Source organism: Dermacentor silvarum, chromosome 3 (genome assembly GCF_013339745.2).
Source record: "Dermacentor silvarum isolate Dsil-2018 chromosome 3, BIME_Dsil_1.4, whole genome shotgun sequence".
Lineage (NCBI taxonomy): Eukaryota > Metazoa > Arthropoda > Arachnida > Ixodida > Ixodidae > Dermacentor > Dermacentor silvarum.
In genome coordinates, this window is record NC_051156.1 from 122,958,521 (window position 1) to 122,969,373 (window position 10,853).

Below are 10,853 nucleotides of genomic sequence, written 5' to 3' on the forward strand. Positions count from 1 at the left end.
CGTTTACACGTGAAGACTTGTGAAGTAGACGAATCTGCTCACAAATAGGCAGCGTTTTTGTGACTTGTTTCAGCTTCCTGATTGCGCTGAAGCTGCCGTGAGAGATGCGGGCTTCGTTGAGGTTAGGCAAGATGAGTGCTTCGATGGCATCGTGTATAACCTGTGCCTCAAATAATAACGGATTATAAATTGAAACGAGCTTGCCAGCGGGATGCCGTGTTTTCTATACCTACCCGACGAGATACCGAAGACGAGAAAAAAATGGCGTTTTTAAGTCCTAAACATCGTGAGGTACAATGCTACCCGCACCTGTGCTCCCTGATTCGTACTGTCATTTCTATGTGTCTCAACGACACACTTGCCGTTTTGAGTTCCGTTGGTCCCTGCACGGTTTTTAGCTTCTGCTTCAGTTAATTTGTTAGCTTCAGTGTTAGCCTCAGTGTTAGCCTCAGCACCTAATGTGCTGGCAGAGTGCATTGACTATACTGTATTTATCTTTCCGATGAAATCAACAGGCATCTTAAACAACTCAAGAGTGCGTGCCTGTCTTGCTGCGCATTTACTGAAATTTAGCCCTGTAAGGTCAAACGTACTATTTTTGCAACGCAAATTTTAAGTTAAGCATGCTACACCTAACCCATAGCCTATAGTAGTGTTTCTTATACGTCCAAGCAAAGTTACGGTTATTGACAGTTCAGAAAATGATTGAGTGGTTCTCTATAAGTATACTAATTAAGCGTTTACTCAAGCACTTATTGTTTTCTGTAGAAAACTACGCTGCCTGGCCAGAAGTAACAAGCTCTAATTCGCCTTGATGTGGAACTCGAAAGCCTTTCAGCGTAGAAAACCTCGCAAGTGCTTAGTTTATGGAAACATGTGATTCATCGATGTCTATCCGCTTACCTTTAGCGAGGTAATTTGTATCCAAGATAATAAAGACACCTCGAGCAGTATGAAAGAAAGCCACGAGACTACACGCTTGCACATCATGATCGCATTGCTGAGATCGTGGCGTGCATAAACGAATTGCGCTTTTAAACTACAGAAGGGCAGGTTGCTGGTCCAGTTAATGTTTAGATACATACATAATATAGCGCAAGTGCACATCCACAAAGAGACATACAGAACAAGTTGCACGCGCTACTAACAACTTCACTGAATGGCACTGAGCTATACTATATGTGTATTTTCCAATGCGCGGGAACAGCAGCCACAATTGACGTTCTACAAAGGCCGCGCGTTAAAAAAAAGCTGTGATCCACGTTGTACAAAACGATAGTAGTCTGACTCACGCATTCATTACTTTTGTTTAATTTTCGTGATACACACAGAACTTCACGTGGCATTATAATCTTTTCTCAGTTGAGAAGAGCTGGATTTCCAGTGAGCAGAAATATGCGCAGTGAAGTCTTTCTTCAAGTTATTATTAGCGTGTTGCCTCATTCGAGCGTTAACTCAGCGGCCGGTTTGCCCTACATAAGACTTTCCACAAGTCCGAGGTACTTCATATACCACCCGGTTAGCACATTGCACGTAGGGCTTAGAGTGCTTCACTCGGCAGCCTATCTTAGAAGTGCCCGTGACACGGATACATAATTGGGAGCCGAGAACACGGCCGGCACTAGCTACCTGTTCGCCATTGCTTTTCAAATTGCGGCGATGTTGTGAATCTTGAGCACAATGATCTGTTAACCTAATGTGCTGACGCTAAAATGGTGGTAGGGCGATGACGCATGCATATTCAGCAAATCTCATGCCGGCGATGGGTGGGAAAGTTTTTTTTTGAGTGTTCCTCGTAAAGCATGGCGTGGTTTCTGAACGTTAACCAGCACAATTTTAACGAGTAATTACGCAGTGCAAGAAACTATCTCAGTTTCATTTTGGCTTGATTGTATATTTACTTTATATCGTTGTTACTAAAAATCAGTCCTGCGGTTGGCCTCATTATTCTCGTTCATTGCATAGGGAGAGTAACGAATCTAGCAGCCTTGGCGCATTGTAGCATACGAGAGCATATTGGCCAGCTGTCTGCCTCTAGGGCAAGGCACCAACTCAGATCTGCAGTTTAATGAGCGTTTGAGGACGTCTGCGGAGTTAGTTCAAAGCGCATCCTGTTTTGCGTCATGGCCAAGGTGTATGCAGGAATATATTTTAAGTGTTTACACTCACTAGTCACGCCTGATAGCGCTGACCGGATAGTGTCCGCTGTAGTAGGACACCTCGCTACAGCGTCGGTTCCCCGTTGCTGTTACGCCCATTGAAGCAGTCCCAGTGAATAGAACACAAAGTGAGAAGGTTGTGTGTCAACTGCATTTTGAATACTTTGGTAACTTGCCCACAAAGAATGCGCATGCGCACATGTGCAAGCAGAAAACGTACAGGCCACGGGCTCGCTAGAGAAAAAAAAACTCAATTTACTTGTATTTAGACGCATAAATTTATATTGACGAATACTTTGGAAAGTTTACAACGCCAAGTACGGGCTGTTTTCCTCAGTTTCTAGTTAGAATCATAGGCATAGACGAAAATTGGTATCGTCGTGGAATTCTTGTTCGTACAAGACACCGTACCAAACAATTGCGCAACAGCAGCAGTAAGGCTGCAGCGGCTAGCTGAGACTTCTGGCCATAGCACCACCTGTAGTTTTAATTAAATGTGCGAGGAGAGGCGAACAATACCTGGCACGTGTTCTGGCTAAGTGTCCACCCCTAAATTATTCTGTTTACATCGTTGTCATACTCATGAACAGCACTACGATGACAAAGGGGCGAAACTGGAGGCATCGGGTCCAGGCCGTGCCGGGTCCCGACGCGTGCCGCATAGGCTGTATTTGGGTGCCTCGATAGCACACAGGTGCTGTCCTATCCATGCACCCAAGGTTCCGTAATCACCAAGTGCGCCATCTTAATGCGGTCCTAATCAGGCGTGCGACTGCGGAAGTTACTATGCAACGGAAAGCAGTGGATGCAAAGAATCGACTAGTTCGATTAATGATATAGCAATGATTGTGTAAATAGTGAACCTTTTTATGGGGCTGTTAACAGACACAGTTGGCCAACAGGAGGTAAATAAGGTGCGCTTCAGTGCACCCGATTAGCTGATGATCATCTATGGGCCAGACGTCGCCTTGCTCGAAAATGTGAAGCTGACGTGAGAAATGGGCAAAAGTGACAAGCAAGATGTTACATAAATTCTTGTTTTCTTTGCAGCCCTGGTCGTATCATGACGATGATTATAAAGGGATCTGCGAGCAACGTAGAGGAACAAAAGAAGGTACGCTCCGTGCATAATATTAACAATAATATTGAAAATAATTATAAACAACTAGACAGTATTCGTTGGTCATCCCAAATACAGTGTGCTTCAAATGCAATCCTACTAAGTACTTTGATACGAGTAGAGTCGCGTTCAATACGAGCCACCACACAGTGCCCATGGTCGAAGGAGCTCCTATGATGATTCTGATGATGATTTACTGGCATCCGCTTGAAACGGCGCGGTGACAAATAGTCACGTAGCTTACTTTAGTTAATCGGGTATGTTATACACGGTTTTCATTCTATCATTTCTGTGCACATCTGCAAAATCATTTTTCTCCTCCCAAAACGTCTATATCTACCTTGTGCCGCTATTTATGCCTGTAAGGGATCTGATCGTATCAATCTCTCTTGCTTTTGATGCGAAAGCGTCAAATGGCTCATTGAGCGAAAAAGCCGGCGTCCGGAGTTCGCAACAGCGAAACGGCTACCTAAATTCCCATTGGCTGCGAAGCCACGTCACGAGCTGGCCTCGACGTGGTTCTGATTGGCTGGGACGCCTTGGCACAAGCGCGCCTCGCCACCACCTCGCGCGCGCTTGATCGCGTTTCCGCGAGCTCGCTCTCCTCACCCTCTTTCCGTTTGATCGCGCGGGAAAATGGCACTCGTGGAGCCACCAACTTTCTTGTCTCACCCTCGCACACTTTCACTCGCACCCAAAGCACACAGTGCGCGGGGCGCCATACGATCTTATCGCACTTGTACTTTATACGGCACTCTGGCGGTCGCTCTTGTCGCGCGGCGCGCGATTTGAGATGCGTTCGGAAGCAGCCGCTTGTAATTCAATCATTTGACCATCTGCGTCCGCGGAAGTTTCCATTTACTAGACAGTTTTAGCAGAGCGCCGCTTACGCTCCCCTCCGCTCAGATTTCACGCTCAGAGGTACTGCAGGGAACTGCGTAGATTTCGCATTTAATAAGAGCGTCTTGCCGAGACGCGAGCGACGCGCTATCAATTCGGCTGCAAAACGACGAAGAGGCCAAGTAGACACGCTGTCACGCTCCGCTAACTCGGCTTTGTAGCGGAGCGAGGGATGCGGTCTTCGTTCCGCTGCCGGTATGAGCGTTGTGCGCAAGCGCAAGAGCGTTCCCGCTAAGCGGTTGTGTGGCATTTGCTAGCATATGCCGGTCTGGGCGGAGCGGATAGCAAGCGCTCAGCTAAAACACTCTACTGTCTCGGTCTTCTTTTGCGGCGGCAGTAAAATTTCGTTATATTGAAATCGCATATAAACACACTTCGTTATATTGAGGTTCTATATGCATGGTGTTCCACGGACAAGAGGTTATGAAACGTTAAGTACTTCGTTATATCAAGAATTTCGTTATATAGAAATTTGTTATATCGAGGTTTCAGTGTATAACGAGTAACCCGCTGTTTATTTAGTCAGAGCTTTTTAGTAGCGTTACCTAAAAAGTTGCTTTTTAGTAGACAGCTATACAAAGTAAGGATAACAATTTTATCGGCCGTGTAAAGTTGTAAACATTCGCTTACTATTTAAATAACAAGCATGGTGTCACGCGCGCACAGGTAAACATGAACACATCTCGCTCGATGACCGCGGAAGCTCGCTGTCAAAACGCTGGAGTTATGAAGCGTGGCAGCAGAAGCCAGCGAATTGACATTCGGCTGTCTCTTGCGTCAACGCGCACTAAACATCGAAAGTACAGCGCATACGAAGCTAACGGGGCTCGACGCATGCACTTTGTCCACATCGCACATCGCTTTGAAGATTAGGCTCACGCGGGCGCGCACGTTGTCTAGATTGCTTTCACGATACGGCGCCTGTGCGGCCGCGTCGTAAGCAGCCGCCGCCGGGGTATCAAGGCCTGGGAATAAGTTAGGAAGCTTTTTTGAGAATTGAAGCATTTGTACCAGACATCGATTGAGTGGCTAGACAGGTTATCTTACGCGCATTATGGCGCATGATAAATGGGGCCGATATCAGGACTAACTTTGCCGTAGTTTTTAATCCCTAAAAGGTCGGATTACGTGTACCGTGACAAGTGACGTATTAGTAGAAATTGCCTCTCTGAGTAAAAAAATATATATATGTACAATCTGGCATCAAAGACGTTACAAGACCTAATAAAATAATGAGTAGTACAAATGTTTACTCACAAAGTGAATTCTCATGAAGTTTCTAGTGAATAACCTCAATGCACCCATTCTTTAACCAAATTTGGTTACCTTCTTCTTGTTGCTTTTCATGTTTCGGGAAGAATGAAGAACGTAAACTTTATTATCAAAGCAATCAGATTTGAGTCCGGCGTCTCTTTAGTGGGTCTGGGCACCCACCGCGGACGCGGTTCCGAGACCTTGTCACGAAAAAAAAATTACTCCATCTCTCGCTAAAGGGAACCATGTGTGGATTCGAAGCAGCGGGGAGATGGTTTCGCGACAACGGCCCGAGCAACCTCTATGTAAATAACACCTTAATAAATGTTTACCACCACCACCACCACCACCGAGCGCTCATCGCGGCGCTGCACAGGAGAGAATGAGGCGCGCGCGCTCCGTCATTTTCATACCGCGGAACTACCGTGGCGCCCCCAGCGGAGTGTGCAGCTGTCACACCACCTGTCGTGCTCGCCGCTCCGGATTACTAGAGGAGAGAAAGGGGGGAGCGTAGGAGAGGAGAGAGAGGGGGAGGGGAAGCGCATGCGCTGTGGGGTGTGGCACGCAGGCGCCGCTCCGTAGAGGATTCCTAGAGGAAAGGGGGAACGTAGGAGAGGAGAGAGAGGGGGAGGGGAAGCGCATGCGCTGTGGGGGTGTAGCACGCGGGCGCCGCTCCGTAGAGGATTCCTAGAGGAGAGAAAGGGGGAGCGTAGGAGAGGAGAGAGAGGGGGAGGGAACGCGCATGCGCTGTGGGGGTGTGGGACCCGGGCACCGCTTCGTACAGGATTCCTTGAGAACAGAAAGGGGGGAGCGTAGGAGAAGAGAGAGATGGGGAGGGGACGCGCATGCGCTGTGGGGGTGTGGCACGCGGGAGCGACGGACACAGCCGCCGGCAAGAAATGCTTCGCATTTAAAACGAATATTTATTTCCAAAATTATCGGTTTCATTCTGATCCCTCACATCCGTGATATGTTGCGATATTGAGTGACGAAATTCACCGCTCATCTTGAAGAGCTTCAGTGCAGCTGATTGCAAACGCATGTTCTGTAACGTGAGAGTACATACGCGCCTTGCAACTTGCATAGCCGTTGACAGACTTTGGCTGGACGCACTGGTTGGACGCGCCTGTATTAGCAAGTGCTAATACAGGCGCGCGTCTGTTACCGTCCAAGAGAGCTATTCTACCAAGAGATAGCTCGCCGCATGCTCCTTCGCCATATGGCACTTGCTCGATGGGAAAGTTGTGTCGGCAAGAAAATCGGCAACAAAAGGTAAATGAGTTGAGAAGTTTGTGTCCAGAGGTGTACGAAGCGCAGTGTGCACCGTAGCAGAGGGCAGAAGTCAGAGGGAGTGGGTACGAACTGTTTCCTCAGCTGGTGTGTCCTTAACTACTGTGATTTTGAGGTCTTTAGACAACTCTCGTTCTACTTACTGTGCTATCTGTACCGCATACACTTCGTTCCAGGGTCACAATGTGCTAGATTAAATTCCAGGTAAACAATGACGATTCCGGGATTTTAGTTCTCTGTTCCTTGCGTCCGCGCAGATGATCGAGAAAATGGGCGGCCCGCTGCATGCGCTGGGACGAGTGGGTACACCGGAAGAAGTGGCCCACTGCATCGCCTTCCTGTCATCCGATGACGCCGCGTTCGTCACGGGGATCACCATGCCCGTCGATGGGGGCATGCTTCTTCTATCCAGCGTCTCGGCTCCCGCGCCATCGCAGGATACCCAGAAGACTGCGTGAGGAGCAATGAACGTGGCCTTTGCGAAGTGCCAGGGTATACTGAAAGAAGAGAGGAAATAGTGGCAGCCTCTTTTTCTAAAGAAGCCCTCGGTCTTGCAGTAGACCCGATTTTTTTTTTAACTCGCGCTCTTCGAAGGTGTACTTTCGCTCTGTTTGGCCCTCAGAAGACCAAACAGGGACGAATACAGTGCTCTGGTGGGCAGGTAAATATTGGACATTTTATTATTGGAAGCCGAATCGCCTACAAACCTGATTTGTCATTGTGCAGGAAGCACGTAGAACGTGTAACCTCGGTAGGGCACTTTACGCATCATCGCAAAATAAAGTTATGTGCAGTCTACCACACGTTGTCTTGATTACTTTGGTTGTGAAGTTTGTGTTAGGCTCTTGTTTTTCTTTTTTTTTCTTTTTTTTTTTGCGAAGTCACCTCACGCCCCTACAGCTTGGCTCGCGCCATCGTCATATATGTTATCGCCGTCAAGGCGCTCAAGGGGGTTTTTAAGTTAGCGCCAATGTTAAAGTTGTTAACAAAACCGGCAGCACACTGCTTGACATGATAAACCGAATTTTCATCCAGTATCAAGTTTTGCATAGTTTTTCTTTCTGCAGAGAGCCTCTTGTCAACACTATATGGCTATGTAGAATGACCTCTCCGAAACGTCCGCTCAAAAGGAATGTAAGCTCACTGAAACGTCCATTGCAATGAAGGTTGAAAGTTTCTTGGACATGTGAGAGGTCATGTTTGGCAAGAATAAAAATGCTTAGTGTAATTAGGCGCACTGCGGAAAGTAAATATGTCAACTCACATGAGGTATTGCCACCAAACTTTAAATCGCTTACCCGAATTTCTTTTACATAGAATTCAGCTTACCAAATACCAAAAGGAGAAAAGCAATGGTTAAAGCATCATACCGCTTCAAGGCAGTCCATTTCACCCTAATATACCGAGCCGGAGACCTCCCGAAACCTGCGTCAACTAAGGGAACAGGCTGGCTTCAGGAAGGATATTCTACGATGGATCACATCCATGTCATCAATCAGGTAATAGAGAAATCTGCTGAGTACAATAAACCTCTCTATATGGCTTTCATAGATTATGAAAATGCATTTGAGTCAGCACAGGTATCAACAGTCATAAAGGCATTGCGTAATCAAGGAGTACAGGAGGCATACGTGAAAAGTCTTGGCAAATATCTACAAAGACTCTACAGCTACCTTGGTTGTCCACAAGAAAAATACAAAGTTACCTATCGAGAAAGGGGTCAGGCAAGGAGACAATCTATCCAAGGCTATTCACTGCATGCTTAGAAGAAGTACCAAGTTATTTGACTGGGAAGACTTAGGAGTGAGGATCAACGACGAATATCTCAGTGACCTACGGTTTGCAGATGGCATTGTCCTATTCAGCAACAATGGGGACGAATTACAGCAAATAATTGAGGACCTTAACCGAGAAAGTGTAAGAGTGCGGTTAAAGATTAATATGCAGAAGACAAAGATAATGTTCACTAGCCTGGTAAGAGAACAAGAATTCAGGATCGCCACTCAACCTCTAGAGTCTGTGAAGGAATAGAGAGAGAGTAGATTTTAATGAAGAGACGGGAGGAGAGGTCGGCCTGGAGAGCGTGTCTCTAGCCTGCTACTCCTCACTGGGGTAAGGGGAAGTGGGAGGAATAAGTTTATTAATCACATGGGAGCCTGATTATGAAAGAAAATTTACAAAAGAATAAAATTGGGTTGGCGTGCATACGGCAGGCATTGCGAAATCCTGACTGGGAGCTTACCATTGTCGTCGAAAAGAAAAGTGTACAATCAGTGTATTTTACCGGTGCTAACATAGGGCAGGAACCTGAAGGTTAAAAAAAAGATCGAGAACAAGTTAAGGACCGCACAAAGAGCGATATAACGAAAAATGATGGCCTAACGTTAAGAGACAGGACGAGAGCGGTGTGGATCAGAGAGCAAACGGGGATAGCCGATACTCTAATTGACATTAAGAGAAAAAAAATGGAGCTGGGCAGGCCATGTAATGCGTAGGATGGACAACCGGTGGACCAATAGAGTTACAAAATGGATACCAATAGAAGGGAAGCGCAGTCGCGGACGGTAGAAATCTAGGTAGAGGGATGAAGTTAAGGAAATTTGCAGGCGCACGTTGGAATCAGCTAGCGCAAGACAGGGGTAACTGGGGATCGCAGGGACAAGCCTTCGTCCTGCAGTGGACATAAATATAGGGTGATGATAATGATGCACACTTCAAAAAATCCGTTTTTCACCATAATATACAGAGCCGAGTACTCCTGAAACCTGCGTTGTGTTCTGTAACTTATGTAACGTAATATAGAACGGGCCAGTGGCAGTCAGTTTCTTAATTACTAACTTGATGTTTTGCTATGAAGACACGTTTTTCTCTCAGAACCGCAAGGTAATCAACAAAAATATTTGCATGCATTGCTTGATTGATTTTTTTGCCTTTTTTGCTGCAGGGCTCAGGTAGCAAGAGTGACATTGGTACAGGGCAGATGCAGGCAGTTAAAAAGTTGCGAGAGAAATATCAGGCAGGAAACTTTCCATATTTTCACTTCAGAAGTAACTTCATGGCGTACGTTGCCCTATAGCAATAATTCATTCAAGCACCAGATAAGAATGTGTGGATTTTAATTATTTTCAGCAGTAAGACGCGCTTCCTTGAGGCGCTACTATGAGACGCTGCTTTGAGACGTCTTATAGTAGTGGGTCTCGATACTCTGCACCCTCGGCCCACCGCTGTCGTTTGCGTTCGGCATCACGAACACGTTCTTTTGCTCGGGCGTTTGAATCGGCACGGCGGCGACGAGCTCTTTCCCGAGCTTGTTCTCGGCGACCTTAAGTTTTCCTTCACTTGTCTTTAATGGCGCTAGCCCCTAGGCGTTAGGTTAACGGGCGTCCTTTTCCTGCCATACCCAGAGGAGCAGCTGACAACGGAATATGAGCCATTCATCAACAATGAATGGCAATGAATGGCTCATATCCCCTTAAGCAATGGTTACCTTGGTACAGGACAGATGCAGGCAGTTAAAAACTTGCGAAAGCAATATCAGCCAGGAAACTTTCCATATTTTAACTTCTGAAGTAACTTCATGGCGTACGTTGCCCTATAGCAATAATTCAGTGAAGCGCCAGATAAGAATGTGCGGATTGTAATTACTTTCAGCAGTACCCTCGTAAGCGCGGCCTCCCCGTTACGACGACAGAAGAGAAGTGAAATTCTACGCTGGAATGATGAGCGGCAACGCAGCCACATTGGAAGAAGACGACGAACTCGGGAGCGATGGCACGAGCGCGGTGGAAGACGACAACTGCTTACCCGAATTGTCGTCTTCTGGTCCACAGCTGGCATCAAAGTGCCAGCTGTGGAAGACGACAACGACGCTCGAGCCGCTGCTGACGTTGATAGTTTCTGCGAACAGACACGGACATTCAGGCAAAACGTAGATGAGCTTCGCTTGTAATACATGTCTTGAAAGCATGAGTCGACAATCATCATGAGATGACATTTGTCAGAATTTTCCTCTATATGCTACAAGATATACATATTTTCGCTTTAACGCTAAATACTAAAGCTGAATAAGCAGTGTTCGTGCTCCTCACACTAGGCTGGATTAGATTTCTGAGGGATCTCGTATATTGGAA

The 10,853-nt window shown here is 46.7% G+C and overlaps 1 protein-coding gene across 2 annotated transcripts in view; it reads left to right on the forward strand.

The window, feature by feature from the left end:
• LOC119445754 (uncharacterized oxidoreductase TM_0325-like) overlaps positions 1-7,490 on the forward strand; it is a 246,251-nt gene extending 238,761 nt beyond the window's left edge. The window contains exons 9-10 of one of the 2 annotated variants that reach the window (XM_049663602.1): positions 3,210-3,273; positions 6,981-7,490. In XM_049663602.1, the coding sequence (XP_049519559.1) occupies positions 3,210-3,273; positions 6,981-7,181 (265 nt within the window). In that variant the 3' untranslated portion in view covers positions 7,182-7,490. The remainder of the gene's footprint in view (positions 1-3,209; positions 3,274-6,980) is intronic. The other variant, XM_049663601.1, reaches the window with a different exon arrangement.
• The last annotated feature ends 3,363 nt before the right edge of the window (positions 7,491-10,853 follow it).